The sequence below is a fragment of the Larus michahellis genome, chromosome 2 (assembly GCF_964199755.1).
Source record: "Larus michahellis chromosome 2, bLarMic1.1, whole genome shotgun sequence".
Classification (NCBI taxonomy): domain Eukaryota; kingdom Metazoa; phylum Chordata; class Aves; order Charadriiformes; family Laridae; genus Larus; species Larus michahellis.
In genome coordinates, this window is record NC_133897.1 from 123,149,843 (window position 1) to 123,165,610 (window position 15,768).

Genomic DNA, 15,768 nt, shown 5'->3' on the forward strand with positions numbered 1-15,768 from the left:
GGAGCACCTGGGAAGCTTTCTGCTGTATTTGTCTTTACACAGCTTGAGGACACACGGAGCTCCAGTCTCTGGTTTACAGCAGAATGATGCGCCGAGTGAGGAAGTGGTTGTGAAAAGAAATGTGTACCGAGGAGTCAAAGGCTGTACCGTAAGTCTTTCTTACACACATCGAGGGCAGCGCTGCAGTTTCACAGGCAGCCGGAACTTAGGTATCTCCTGTCTCTTAAATGCTGGGGCTGCTAAAGCAAACAAACACGTAACATTTTTGTTAACTAACTCCTCTGGAATAATTCTGTATATAACGTGCATTGCTCCTTGTTTTGATGAATAAAGGTGATAGAACCTCTAGTGCTTTGCAGTACTTCTTAGCATTCCAAACAACCTTGATCAAGGATCCCAAAGTACTTTGGGGCTTCCACGTATTACCCACGTGAGGTATGCGTAGCATATACGCTTACGGCAGCTCTCTGTCAGGACAGGTGGGGAAGGGGAGCAGGGACCACCCTGGGCAGCAGCATCTCAAGGTAACGTGGCTTACGTTCAAAGTTCATTTCCATTTTGATTTATGAAGAAGTGCTTTTCAAAACTTCCAAGTTTCTACCATATGTCCAACCTTTAGCTAAGCAGATCTCAGAAGGGAAAAAACAAACAGAAGGAAAATAAATACATGAACAGTTTGAAACCTTGGTTATGGAGCGTTGGCCAGTAGTGAGTAGAAAATAATCCTGCTGTCATCAGTGTGTCTGACATTAGGATTACACCCCTCTTCAGCTCTGCAGTTTTTTGTTGTTGCTGTTCTCTTTTAGCAATCTCCCTTTTCTTCAGGAAGAGCCTTTTGATTGAATTTCTGTTTTGTTCATTGTGGTCTGGTGAATGTTATTTCCCGCCTATTAAATACCCCATGCTTACTGTGTTTTATCCACATGAATAGGTTTGCTTGAGAACAATGTGAAAGTTGCTTGATGAGGGGAGCAAAGAGTTAATATTTTTTACAGAGCTACATAATACTTTTGGATACATTTCTCTATTGATCTCCCAATCCTCTTGCGTCTGCCTAAATAAATTCTTTATCATGGAAAATAACTTTGCGATTTATAACACTGTGAGATCACTTTCCCCTCAAAAGATCTTATTTATATAGTCCTTTCTTGTTTTCAGACTCACTGCTCCTGCTCCAGTTTTCTCTCAGGTAGTCATGGTTTAAGGATAAATAATAGGCAAAGTTTGCATGAAATAGTGTTTTTTACAAAGCCAACTTGTACCTGTTGAAAACACGAACAAAATTCTGCAAGTGGTGGCATCTTAAAAAGATACACAAATCAACAAGTCCTCCTCCCCAGTTATCTGTAATAAAAAGGCTTTGGGATATTTTCTGATCTCTTTCACAAGATTTTCTGTGCTTTCTTCTCCTGCCTTTCACCTCACTGGACCTCATGTTTCTTGACTGCTCAGCGAGAAATATTCTGACCCAGGCATAAAGAACACGGACAGGGTATGAATACATCTCAGTGACTCTACGTCTGCAGTCTCCAAAATTACAAAATAATTCATCATCTGGACAACTAAAAAAAAGCAAAACAATCCATAGTTAAGTGATTTATTAAAGGCACAGTCTTTTATTAACACAAGGCAGATTTTCTCGCTATGGGGAAATCCACTTGTGGAAACAAATCAGAAGAAATTGCACATCCCAGCAATTTACTGCAGACAAAGGTTGCCTTCCTGACTTCTTCAGGAAAACAGTGCATTTCATGTACTGTAATTGGTGTGTTAAGCCACAGGCCTTAGTATAGCGATATATTAAGGGGTTCAGAAAGCTATACAGAACTCACTCATTATTTAAATACATTCTCAGCTTCCCTACCTGAATAAGTGGATTACCAGCTGCTCTGACAAAAATACTTTATTTAAGACAGGAGAGTAACCGGTAAGTTCCATGGACAAACATATTTCCCAGGTTTTAGGTAATACAGGAAAATTGTGAATTTCATGTTACAAAAAGGAAAGATGCTGAACTGAATGAGCTGATGTGCAGATACAAGCAACTAAGAGCTTATATTGCTGTTGCAAGTGGTTTTGTGTGCACAGAAATAACTGCTGTGCAGGCCAGGCTGGGTGCCAAAGTCATCTTCTCTGCTTGTATGGTGCTGAGGTTGCCAGCACTTACCCCAAACCTGACGTAGCTGTTGGCATAAGCCTAGACTAGCAATGATCACTTCGATGTCTGAAATATAATACAGCATATAGGCGACTTCTTTACAAAAAGAGCAGCACAGATAAGAATCCCTGCGTGTCTGTGATGAGAAGTAACAGACAGGCGAGGAAGGCGCTGTGTTTGCTGGAGGATGGAGAGGAGAATGGGAGGGGAATGGGAGGGCAGAACACAAGCGCGATTTTCCTCTTGTCCTGCCACGTACCAGGTGCTCTGACCAGAGCCCTCCTGCAGCAGTTTATTTGCAAACAAAATTCAGGTTGCTGTGTACAAATGGGGTTAGAAATAAAGGCTTAAAAGAAAGAAGAAAAAAAAAATCCTCCTAGATTCCAAAACCATTTGAAACCGTGGCTGCATAATCGCAAGTAAAATCTGTGACAGTTCCTCTCTAACCATATGAATCAAGCAGCCTGTAAACAACAAGATTGTTCAGATGATCAGCTGGGCAGTGGATTTAGGATGTCATCTCAAGTGGGCTCACTCTACTGACATTAAGCATAGCTTTGGAGAAGAAACTTAGCCTCTGGCTGCATGCTAAAGGAATTAAAACTCCGTCTCTCAGATAAAAATACGTCATTCACAGGATACGCGATATTGTGAGATGTGCTTCTTGTCCCAGCAATTTGCACCTTACGCAGCAGCAGAACAGAAAAATCATTGTAGGCACTGCACAAAGAAATAGATACGGCTCATTCACAAAAAGCACCATTACTAATGTCATCGGTTAATAATAGGCAGCACAACATATACCAAAATGACTTCTTTGAAAAATACTGTGGTGTTTGAGGATTTTCTTTTCTAGCTAGAAGGATGTGGTTCTGTCAGTCCTACACTCAGGAGCAGAAGCTAGTATTTTTGAAGCTAGTATTTTTGAGAGCATCTTTGTTTTCATACTCTCCTAGGATTTTCCTACCTTAATACTACCTCTATTCATTTAATAACCTCTATCTGGAATTAAGGATACTTGAGAGTAAAATACTGATTCTTAGAGAAACTATTCAAACTGAAGCACCTTTTATGAGGCACAGCAGCTTTTCATGAGTTCTGTTGACGCATTGTCTAGGCTTGCCAAAGAGTTTTGTTTGTACATATCTGAGAGCATGGCAATTTCTTGGACAGGGATGGCTCTTATCTTTATTTTTTGCTCCTAGCATATGGTCATTGCTAGACAAGAAGGCCAGAGTTTGCCCTAATAGAGACAGATTCTGGCTGCTGGGAGCACCTTAGTGTGCATTTCGTTTAAAAAAAAGTAGCACAGAAACAGTGAGTTCAAGGGATTCGATCTTTATCAAAGTAGTTTTAGGTCTGAGCAACCTCTGTCCGGATTCTCGCTTATGGCTGTGGAGGGCATGTATTCAAGACTGCAAGGAAAGTGGCAATTCTTACAGATAAATCATCTAGTTTGGAATTAATTATTATTGCTATCATTATTATTATTATTATTTTAAAAGGAAAAGGCTGATTTTGAAACATAAGCTTTTCTAAGCAATCTGTCAGTTTTACATAATTTTGGAAAGAGCTCTGGCATCCTAATTCATATATCTAGCTGACGAGGTGGAGACCTCAACTTACTAAATAACTCACTGACTGAGACACTGAGGCTGCGTCTATTCCAGTAAACATGCCGCAGAGATGCCCCTGGCACCGAGACAAACTATCACAGCCCAGCGTGTGTCCATGCCACTGAACTTGGGCTCCAAAGCAGGGCAGCCACAGGCAAACAGCTTGATGGACATGTCTCTGGTCCCGGCAAATTCCCAAGCTGTTCCCAGGAGCCCTTTGGAGGAAGGAGGCTGTTTTGGGCCAAAACCATGCCAGGGACTGCTGGAATGCTGTAGGGGTGTAGGCAACAGCTCCAGCTCCCAGAAGCGTTCCCTTGCCCAGTTTCACTTACTAATATAGACATAGTCTTATCAGGGAGGTGGAACCAAATAAAGAAGAAGCAGGGGTTTGTTGCCGTCACTTACCATCATATTGCATGACATCGGTTTTGAACCCCATTGCACGCTGTAATAGATTATTCAATAACTCTGGGCAAGCTGCCTCCCTAACAGCTCCCGAGTTAAGTTGGAACAAATCTGCCCTGGGAAACGCCAGAGCCCAGCTTGACTGCTTGTCTTTTACTGGGCAGGATCTTGCTATCAGCAGGGTTTTTCAAGAGACATTACACATTTGCTTTCAAAACCAATGAAAATATTTGTGGAGAAATCTTGCCATTGGATACAAAAAAGTTTTTCTCCTGGGCCCAGCACTATAGGCAGTGTGCTGCAGTAAATCACTGATGCCCTAAGTTCTGGCATTATTTTTTTTAGAATTCCTCTGTATCCGGCATTCTGTTTTCTTCTGTTTAAAAAGAAATATTTGTACTGGTAGTTTTTACTGGTACCTCAGTGCACGTAACATGGTGGTGTTACTGTGGTTTAAGTAGCAACATGTAGCCTTGCCGTCCCAGTGATGCTAGATGTTGCTGGTGCATGCGTGAAAGTAGCTAAACAAGCTGGATGGGAAAATTGGGTTTCAGAATGATACTGAGCTTCCAGGGATGTGCTTGTATGTAGGTGCGAGAGGAATCTCAGTCAGGAGGTGAAATAAAGGACTGGTACTGCGCAGCTCTGATTCCTTTTCAGAGGAAAATTTTCCTGAGTCATGGCTATAAAGGAAGCATTTGTTCATATGCCCAATACTAAGCAGAAAATTCATTCCATACAAACTCTTAAAATTAAGTGCATAAAGTTTGTATCCATTTCTAACTATTATGTGAAGATCGGTTTGCTGGCTGCCCAACTTGTTGAAGTAGCTATATTAAAATACCATAATAATGGGCGTGACGGGAAAGTTAAATGTAGTAGAACTGCTCATCATTCTGTTTCTACCTGATTCCCTGACATTATCCACAATATCAAAAGGCGTGAGGATAAAAACCCACTTCTGTGTAGGCCAGCTGAAACTGCTGAGCACTCTGCAGTTTAATAGTAACAATAAACATAGTGACATTTTTAGGGAGGTAGATTTATTTCTTTTCCTAGAAATAAATTCTGTGCTGAGTAAGCAGGCTAGTTCTGTAATTTCCTTAGTATAAATCAAAAATTTGATTTGACAGATGTATATTAGATTCATGGTTTGGTCTAAACTTTCTACTTTAATTTGCAAATATTTTCATTTTCCTTAGGGACAAGAGTCCTTCCACTCATCCTTCTTGAGTCTTTTAATACGGGAGCTTTGGTTTCCAGTTCAGTGTTTGTAGTTTCATGCATCTACAGCTAGTACTCCCATAGTGCGATCAAATGCATTTTAAGATAGTGGGGATTCTGCATGTAAATTGAAGTCTCAGGAAAAGCATAACTGATGAATCCAGCTCAGCACTTGATCCACGGCCTAATATGGATGTAGAATGTCTCTGGCCTCAGCCTCTCTGAGCACGTTTGGAGCCTGCCAGGATCTCACTTTGGACCGTTTGCATGATGAATTCATCCTAAGCAGTAAACAAAATGTGGTTAATGCTCTAAATAGACTGCCCCATTTCCTGGGTTCTCTGTGGTTCAACTGTTATTTAACGTCAATAGCAAGATTTTTTTCAAAACAGAAAATTCGCGTTACAGCTTTTTGTTGCATCCATGCAGAGCCATATAGCAGAACTGTGGCACTGTGAAATGGCTGTTTTACTTAAAAACTAAACTATGAAGATCAGTTTAACTCTTTTTTTAATGTCGCTATTTGTCCTGGCATTTACAAATTCCCTGCTTTTAAAGTTTACCCTGAGAAGGATTTTGTAAATGTAGTACTATGATGCTAGAAAGAGCTGAGCAAGTTCCTGGGTAGGATATCTGTGGTCCTGGGCAAGTGGCTCTGGGTGGCCCTGAGGTCCCTTCCAGCCCCAACCACTGTGACTCTGTGACACAGCTGCTGTCTTCCTGAGGCTCCCGTTCCTGTGAGAGCAGCCACCTGAACGCAGATGTTAACTACCAGAACTGGACCACTTCATTTTTCCATTCTTTATAGTTGCAAAGAAAGTTGATTAAAAATCAAATTCTCTCTTTGGTGGCACTCCAGACATGCATGGTGGTGTTGTCTCCTTAGGAAGCTGTAGATCTGCATTTTCTGGCCATATGGATTAGCTGGTAGTGGGAGATCTGGACATTACACAACAGCCTGCTTCAGTGGTTTTAACAAGTAATATTATCTGTAGGAAAGGTCCTGCGGGTCCTAGGAAATGAAGCAGTGCTTTCTACTTTCTATAAAAATATAGTTCAGAAGGAAAAAAAAAAGGCATTCCCTCTGGAATGTTATTTCTGTCCCGTGTTTGTTTGTTTTAAATGGATGGTCTAGAGGGAAGAGTCTGGTTTCTCAGTTTCACCCAATGCCGTTAAAGGAAGAGGAGGGATTCTCTTGCTAAGTTTTGTCTCTGATGACCAGAGCTAGCAACTAACTCACCAAGTCTCCCCTGTTCTGCTCCAGCATATTGAACCTGAGAGCCACTGGAGAATTACACAAGCTGCTTTTTTCTGGAGAGCTGAATTACCTCCAGGGAATTGCCAGACCTTCCCAGATTTCCTGTGGGTGATCTCTGATCATCATTAATCATGTGTTTAACCATTGTAGTTGCTTTCCACTGTTGTCCCATGTCATGCAATTATTGACCACCAAGCCCTGTTGGTGTCCTCAGCATTTCATTTGTAATGGCATTGGGGTCATTGAGCAATCTGTCTAATTGCTAGAAAGGCCAAATGTGGAGGGGGACACACACCCAACCCCTAGAGAGTAAGAGCTCAGACTGGAAAAATGTATGTACATTGTTATGATTGAGACAGAAATTGTTATTTCTGCTGCTGTCCACAGCAGAATTAGCCAAGTTAATTGTTTTGGAGATGTGGGACTGTAGGGTTTTTTATGTGAAACTTCATCTTCTTCTTTAAGAAAGCAGTTAATTAACTCTTGAAGACTAAATTATTTGTGGGAATGCACTGCATTTAGGATTTTTGTGAAACTTAATGGATCTTAGATAGTTCCAACTTAATCTTTGACTATTTCTCCCATCATTTCATTCCTTTCCTGGTTTACCTTCAGCCCCAAATTAGACACCCTGAACATACTACATTGCTAGCAGATAAATACTTTGGAGAGGGACCTAGTTTACTGTGAAGGCTGTGAGACTCACGAAAACTAGCAGGAAAAGAAAAGGAGGGGAAAAAAGGTGTATAGGTGATGAAATTCATAGTTATTCTAATGCATGAGAAAAAAGACAAAGGTTGGCTACAAAGTAAGTAATTACTAAGAAGACAGAAGAGGTGAATATTCTGTACCTCCTGTCACGATTTTGACTCTTGAAACGGTTTCGTTTTCCAAATATTTGCAAGTAGCTTTCAAGTTATGGCAAGCAAGCCCAAAGGTTATTGTTTTGTTTGTTATTGTTGTTGTTATGCAGTAAAGCTTAGCATCAAGGTGTAATAAATACATTTTCTTTAATTCTTAACCAATTGGAAATGAAAATAATTTACATACTCATTTTTAACCTCAATTTAAAAGGATTTTTATAGGGTAGTACATGGGCTTTGGGGCTCTAGTACAGCCTTATATGTGCTTAAGAGGTCTTCGGGATGAAATGGACATGGTTAGTTGTATATTCAGACTAAATTAACCAATCCTTAAAGTAATCTGACATCTTTGAAAAACACAGATAAAGGTTTTTTGTAATTCAGCCTTTTCTCTTGACAGAGTACTTTTAAAAGACAAAATAGGTGATTAAGGAAAATCATCTCTGACCCACGTTCAGCCCTGGAAGGCTTCTTACTACCTTGGCTATGAATCAGGAGGGTACAGGGTTTATTTCCTCGGAGCACAGACGGCACCACCTCCACCTCCTCATAAATCTACTGACCCGTCTGTCAGCTCCCAACATTGGCTCTCCGAGGACCCCGGGAGCTGGATCCGTCCCTGTGGGGCTGGCAGGGCTGCCCAGTGGCATGGGTGTTCCTCCATCACACTCCTGGGGAGATGTGCCACAGCTCTTATCTTGCCTTGACCCTGTCCTCCCCTCCTGCCGTCAAGGGAGGAGATCTAGATGAGATTTCAAAACACTTTGGTCATGGCCTGGTTTATTCATTTCCTTTCGGGCCAGATCCTGGTTGTTTGAGAGCAATAAGCCAGGGCAAACCCACAGCTGTCTCCAGCTCTCCTTACTGCCCCAGGCCCTCCAAGCAGGCAGGCAGGCAGATGCTCCTTGAATCAATGTCAGGCGATCAGGAGACTCCTCTGCAGTATTTCAGCACAAAGAATCCACCCTCAAGTATGTAACCAGGCTGGAAGCAGGTTTAAAACTCCATTTTGCACACAAATAAGACTTCGGTGGTGGGGAAATAGATACCTGGTGTAGGCTGATTGCGGTATTGAGTTGGCAGGGCTGGTTGCGCAGGGCAGTATCCAGCTCTGGCCATTGCAAAATGTATTGTGGGGACCTGCCCTTTGGTTGAGGGATATGTTGGATCACATAGCAACTCCTGTCCTGGGTGTGTGTGGAAAGCAGGATGGGCATGGCATGGAGGGAGGGAAGCCTCGCCTGTGTAAGGTGCTGGGGCACTGGCAAAATGTGCACCTGAGACTGGGAGCTGAGTGTCCTTTCTGTGTCCAGTAATATAACAAGTGTAGCAAGAGCTATTTGTTGAGTTGAGGGATCATATTTTCCATAGGGGACCAATACCCAGTCTTTTTTTGAACTTTCTGTGACAATTGCCAAGGACAGGCAGAGAATAAATTGGAGGGAAGGATGGGTTGTAGCACGAACCAGTGAAGCACTGTCTCAAGTAACTGTTTGAAGGCTTGTTTTAGCATCTTGAAAGGAAGCGGGAATTCACGTGTTTTATTTTTAGCTTGCAAGGCAAGAGTTATTTAATGTTCCTTTATATCTCATCTCTGAAAACGTTCTCACTGAGGCAGGATCTGCAGTCTTGGAGCTACTTAACCCAAGACTTGCCTGCCTGTGAAAATTTATTTTTACAAAGGGGAATTACTGAAATTGTTTTTCCCCTATAAAATTTTAAGTAGAACTGATTCCAAACTCCAAAATCAGTAGAGTGTTAACATACTTTCTGCTGCTGGCAGTGATTTGTGATTCACAGTATATAGTCGGGTGCGTCTTGCTTTCAGGAAGTCATAAGCATTTTCAGATTTTTATTGCAGAATAGCTTTTGTTACCATTTGCTTTGATTTTGGCTCCTGTTAAATTATATGCAGTTTGTTTACTTATTTTTTTCTAAAGGAATATTTTCATCCAGGATTTTAATAGTAATGCTGTGACTGGGCCTTAAATCTTTAAGCAGAGATGAGATAAGCTACTCATTTATAGTTAGTGCTGACAAAACCTCTCTTGCATTTCCCCCTCTCCTCCTCCTTGGTCTCTGAACTTCAGTACCATGCCTCATTCTTTAGGTTCCTGAAAATCAATGAAATATTTATGATAGCTCATTTTCCAGCAGTTGGGTAATGAATGGGGTTGCAAGATGTTGCTGGTCAATACTCGCACCTCTTGTCCAGCACTCCTGGGTCAGCAAACATCTCCGATGCATCTTTGACCTCCTTGTGGGGCTGCCCTTCTTTTCCTTCCTTTTCTTTCCTGTGCGGTAACAGAACAGGGTGAGCACCAATGAAACGAGAGCCATCGTCTTCCCGAATGGGTACGACAATCTGCAAAGCATGCATTAAAAATAAAACAGGAAGTCAGTGATTATCAATTTTTAGCAAACACATTTCTACCTATCTTCAGACTGATGCCTAATGATAACAAAAGGAGAAGCTCTGTGTCTGGGCAATGTAATTTCTAGTTATTTGTAGTATCTTTTCCCCTCATTATGGCATGGGCTGTTTTTATTTTAAGGCCTAAGACCTGTAAGAAGAATATCAGAGGCTTAATGTTGCTTGTAAACAGCACGTGTTGAACAGTGTGGCTGAGATAAATAGGTATCAGGTTAAAAAAAAAAGGAACATCTTTTTTTTTGTGCATTTACAGTTTGCTGAAGTAAAAGGCAGCATATAGCATATGGCAACGCTAGCAAGGAAGAAGTCATGCCTCTCAGAGACACTTCCCTAGTTTAAGGAGTTAGCAATTGCTTCCCGCCCTCATAAAAGAAAATTACTGGCATCCCTGTGCTGAGCGGTGTGCGTGTGGGTGACGGGAAATAAGGCTTCCTCCAGACCTGGCCACCTGCTTGAGGAGCAGCGATGGCAGTGGGAGGGAAATCCACCCGCCGGCTAGCTGAGAGTGTTGATTGATGTCTGTTTTCACTGCCGGAGGGGAACCAACGCCGCTCTGCTGCACGGCGAGCTTCTCCTTTGTGTATCTCTTTTCCCCTTGAGAAGAACCAGGAGTGTTTATTTGGACCCTGCTGCGGAGGAGAGGGAACAGCCTACACACCTGCCAGGAAAGGGAATCCTAAACAACTGCTCCCGCTCAGAAGAGATTGGGAGCTGGGCCAAACATTTCATACGTGGATGATTAAAATTAGACTCCTGCATCCATATGTACGTTCTCATTTTGAACACACTGCCTGGCTTACTTCTCTTCTCTCCTGCCTTTTATGTAGTCCCCTAACGGGCAAATGCTTCCCCCTTTCCTGCAGCTCTGACAGTGGCCCTTGTACTCACTGAAAGTACATTTATCTTTCCTCTCCGTAATCATACCTGATCACAGGCACAGGAACACAGCTTCTGTCTTTCATTTTCCACTAATATTCACTTGACAAGTATTTTTTTGAAAGGGAAAAAAAAAAGTGATAATCTCTCCTTTGGAAAAACAGCCAAGTGTGGAAGCGGGCTTGGCTTTCTGCCTCTCCTCCTGTGCTGCTTCTGCCCGAGCAAACCGAGACCTTCCTGCAACCCACACTCTGGTCTGGCTGGAAAGGCATCCTGAGGAGGAAGGGGAGAAGGTAGGCAGACCAGCACAGCAGTCAGCTACGATGTGCTTGTCTGCAGGCTGTTCTGTTCACGAGCACCAAAACCACCAAAGGATAAAGAAGCAATGAGGCAGCCAGTGCATGGCTGCACGACCTCCGACTGCAAGGATGGAGACTTGCAGTGAGCCACACAAACCTTTTGGTGCAGGAGGACTTTGTGCCAGATTTCAGCTTTCTGTGTCCTGTAAGTTGGATAAGCACATGGAGATGCTTATCATCATTAGACAGTTCCTGAGAGCTCTGAAGCATTCAAAGACCCCAGTACTTCCAGAAAGAAATCCTTATGTTTCAAAGGGATGGGTATTTTTTTATGTTCCCCTCTTAAGAGCTCTTCTTAGGAAAATGAGATGGCTTCCTGGAATTAGTACTGCTAGGAACGCCCTATTAATGCTGCTGTTTTATAAGCAGCCAGGTGTCTGCATCCTCCTGCTTCGCACTGTGTACCCTCTGCAGAGTCTAAGGGCCACAGTCAGGGGGAGAGCAGGGGGGACCTGCACTCCCCCGGGGGCTGATCGGTTGGGTCATGATTCTGCTTCAAAGAGAAAAATCCTTCCTTGGGTAGACTCTGGGCAAGGAGGCAGCAGCACAGCCTCTGCTGCGCGCTGTGGGCTTGGCTGGCGTGGGCTTGCCCCTCACCCTGGGAGTTGCAGGGCTGTCCTGGTCCTGGCCCTTGCACGTGCACCACCATACAGGTGAGCAGCCACCTCTGCACCTTTCCTGGGGAAAAACCTTCTCACACAGAAACACCGAATTATTTTCCCTGTAGGAGAACATCTTTGATGGTAAATCGAGGTTTGAATCCTCCCCTCCTGGTCCCAACTGGGGCCTGGTGAGGGTGTACAGGAACTCCCCGCGCTGGGTTTCCTTTCCTCTGCAAAAGCTACAAGCTACTGGGTACTGGCCAAGACACAGAGAGGAGGCAGCTGATGCACACCCTGTTCTTGCCCTAACATGGAGTGAGGACATGGTTGCAGGGCACACACAGATACAAAAGCTTTTTTTTTTTACATCAAAACTAAGAACAAAGCACCTTGTATAGCAAAGAGAATTTTATAGCTCGCTTCAGCCTGGAAAAAGACTTTTCAGAGCAAATAGTGCTGGCATTGTCTCCTCACAACCCTGCAGTGTTTACTGGAGGTAGTTTATCTCAAGCTGTTTTTTCATTCCTGCGTATTTTAAATTGTCCTCCCAGACCCTCAAAATTAAACAAAAGCAGTGACTTCATGACGAAACATCCCAATAAAAAAGCTCAAGTGAAATCTGTACATTTTTACAGAGCAGCTCCCCAAGGCTGCCAGTCATTGTAGTTTTAAGAGGACTTGCAATTTATGCATAGCCTCCAAGCATGTCCATGCATCAATAAGGGTTTTCTGATTGTTGTTGTTGTTCTGTTTCTTGTTGTACGGAGTACAGGGATATGTATTCGAGGTATAGTAAATGGCATTGTTAACATTATAGATGCAAATGTCATTGTCTATGAGGAAGAGGACAAGGTATGTGTAAAAGAGATTTCCAGAATTATTAAATTCGTATTACTGTCATAAAAATGCAGTCAAGTGAGCAGAGGAGAGAAGCCAAAATATGAGCTCCGGAAAGCAAAAGGGGAGCAGGACTGAGCAGTTACACGTTGTTGGCCGTGGGAGCTGAGCCACCCGCACGTGTGTAGCCCCTGACGAGCCCCCGCACCTGCTGGTTCTTGCTTGGGAAGGCTGTTGCAGCCTGTCTGTCCACAGCTGAAGGTGCAGGAGTCATTACATTAACGAGAGAGAAAGCTGGAAATGATACACAAAGGAAGGAGGTCTTTTGAGAATCGGGTTTCACTGTTTCAACTACTTACGGAAAAACTTATTTATAATAGTAGTCTCCATAGGAGGTGTGTGTCTGTATAGGTACGTGTATATATGCACACGACATATGTTTATGAGAAGGAGCTTTCACCATGGTCTGTCAGCCTTAAGCACATTGCTTCTATTTCTTCTTAAACCCTGTGACTTCATTTTTTAAAAAAAAAAAGACATTAAGAAACTCCCAAGGTAGAGAGCGAGTGTGTGTGTGTATGTGTGCACGCGCGAGGGAGTATGAGTAACTTATCTTCACATTTAGCTGGAGCCTTGGTATTGTCAAAGCAGCTGAATCACTGCCTGCGAGCTGCCATCTTTGCCATGGTGATAATTTGACAGCGTGCCAACATTGCTGCCTACCGTCTCTGAAGAGCTGACCTTGTAACAACATCAACACTCTTTCTTTGGCTTTTGCTGACATACTCTAGGCTCTGGAAGCTGTTTTCAAAACAAATATATAATGAAGTATTGTGCTTGTAAAAGCAATTGTGTTTCCGTTCGTCAGATTATTTTAGGGTGTCTCGCCTGCCAAAGGGCAAAGCAAAGGAACAGGCAGGGAGGACGCGGCTCTTCAGATAAAGTGAGAGGCTCTCCGTATACAGGAACGATGGGAATCAAAAGTAACCTTGACAAAATCAGAAGTTAACAGTAAAGTAGCAACTTATTGACTCCCTGCACTGTTCCATCGTATAACAAATTCTTTCTCAAGGTCACAAACAAAGCAAGGACAAGTGAGCAGAGCTCTACAAACAACACAAAGAACACACAAGGGCCAAAAGCAAAGGAACCTCTTGATTTAATGCTTGCCATACACTGTTGCATGTCTTTCTTCATGCAGCCAGAAAAGAATCACCATCGAAAATACTGATGAAGACTTTCCATCTTGACATTTGTTATGGAGAAATGATAGAGACTTGGCTTAGCAGGTACGGTAAAAGCATTGTCAGTATCTGAGTATACCAGTCTTCTTGGCCCTAGGTTTAGGCTGCTTTCTACTGGGTGACCTGACATGTTCAGACGCTCCCCATTCGTGGGGGATTACTTGGGTACTTTGTATTCCCACTGCCCACATTTGTGTACCAGACTTCACATGCCCCTTGCACGTCCAGTATGTTTGCCAGGACCCAGCTTACAAAGGAAGCAGAACAAACCCGACACAGGACTCACCCCACACTTGCTACTGCTTGGGTCATGGGGACCAGGGGTAGTGAAATGCTGCTATTGATGTGTTTTCTTCTTGCTATCCTTATTAAACTAAATTAATATAGCAATTACTGGTGTCCTAAATGACATTTTGTCAAACGTTTTTATGATATCAGAGACCATATAGTGGATGCATGACAGGCTTTCCTTAAAAACTGCCATGCGGTGCACAAAAAGGATACATATGGTTAGGTAACAGCAACTTTAATTTTAGATATGGGATTGGAAAATGCAGTTACATTAAACCTAAGACTCTGTAGGCTAAGACCAGGATGAAAGATGGAGCTAACAAAAGTCTGGAGGCAACATCTTCATCAGACACCCCAGTTTTCACTCCCCCTCAGAGATCTATTTTCAGGTGTTGTCAGAAAGGAGAACACTATAATTTATACCAAAATGTTTCTCCGGGATCTTCTTGAAGTACAATCTTTTAGATTTGTTGAAGTCAGGTGAATATTTTATAAACTTTCAATTCCGCTTTTACTTCTATATGTAGAAGTAAAAGTTACTCTTGATTTTGCATAGTCGAGGATAAAGATTGTATTGTTTGCCCACTTTCTAACTCGTCTACTTAAAAAGCCTCCAACAAATAAAGCACTCTGACTTCAGGTCCTTCTGGCACTTGGAGGAGCTTTAAGCTTAAATGGGATTTGTCTAGCACATATCACTGTATTAATCTGCCTTTATGTATAGTTTGTATATGGCCAGCAAAACTTCAGCTACTGCAGAAAAAAGTATTTGAGAGAAACAGCAAACAAATTATATTCGACTTTGCGTTGTTTTCTAGCTTGTTTCTTTTTGCAATTCAGTGTTGGATTTTAACTTGGAAGTTTCTGTTCGGGCTGCATTTTCTTTGGGGATCGTGTTTCTCCCTTTGTTGATAGCACTCGAATCGTTGGGCCAAACCAAGAAAGAGGAAAAGGCTGAAAACAGGATTTTCAATGTGAAAATAACTTGCCGTGGGACCTATTTTCAAACCCTTTGTAGTGGGGAAGGCTGAGTCTGTTACTCTTCAGGACATCTGGATGACGTAGCATCTCAAACTGCAAAGGGGGGTGCTTGAAGTTGTTGGGCCTGTTGTATGTCATTGAGATGGGATGTTCAAGTTTAGCTTTGAAAAGAGCATTTGTGCCTTAAAAAAAAGGGGTTTTGTTGCCTTAGCCAGTGGCATAGCTAGGAATGGAAATCTGGATGGTCTCCAAGCTATGGTGGACAGGCAGTGGCCAAATCTTTTTAAATGTGACCACCATACAGGTTCAGATTTGGGAAGGCTTAGAAGCTACTTGGGTGGGCCATGTCTAAAATGTTTGCCTGAACCAAGCTCTATAACAGAACTTTGGTGCAAATTAGCCTTTTGAGATACTTCTGAAAGCACAGTTGTCTGTGCAGTGGAAATATGCATTTTTTCTGACAGTGAGAAAATTCAGTCTTTTAGTGCCTGAAATTAGTTCACAAGCCGCACAGTTTATAATGCATTCAGCTTTATACTAAAAGCAAGGACTAGTTTTTGGTGCTTTGTTTTCAAGTTAAATGTTAACATCCTGTACAGCAGAAGCCTGCTTCTTACAGG

General features: G+C 42.6%; 1 protein-coding gene across 37 annotated transcripts in view; it reads left to right on the forward strand.

Moving 5' to 3' along the window:
• Positions 1-15,768, forward strand: part of DTNA (dystrobrevin alpha) — a 224,159-nt gene that overhangs the window by 62,829 nt on the left and 145,562 nt on the right. For 26 of the 37 annotated variants that reach the window (XM_074576956.1, XM_074576959.1, XM_074576977.1 and 23 more), the window contains exon 1: positions 109-148. The exons of 10 other annotated variants lie outside the window; for them this stretch is intronic. In XM_074576956.1, the coding sequence (XP_074433057.1) occupies positions 120-148 (29 nt within the window). In that variant the 5' untranslated portion in view covers positions 109-119. Of the gene's footprint in view, positions 1-97; positions 149-15,768 lie in introns of those variants that run through there. One more of the 37 variants, XR_012585728.1, reaches the window with a different exon arrangement.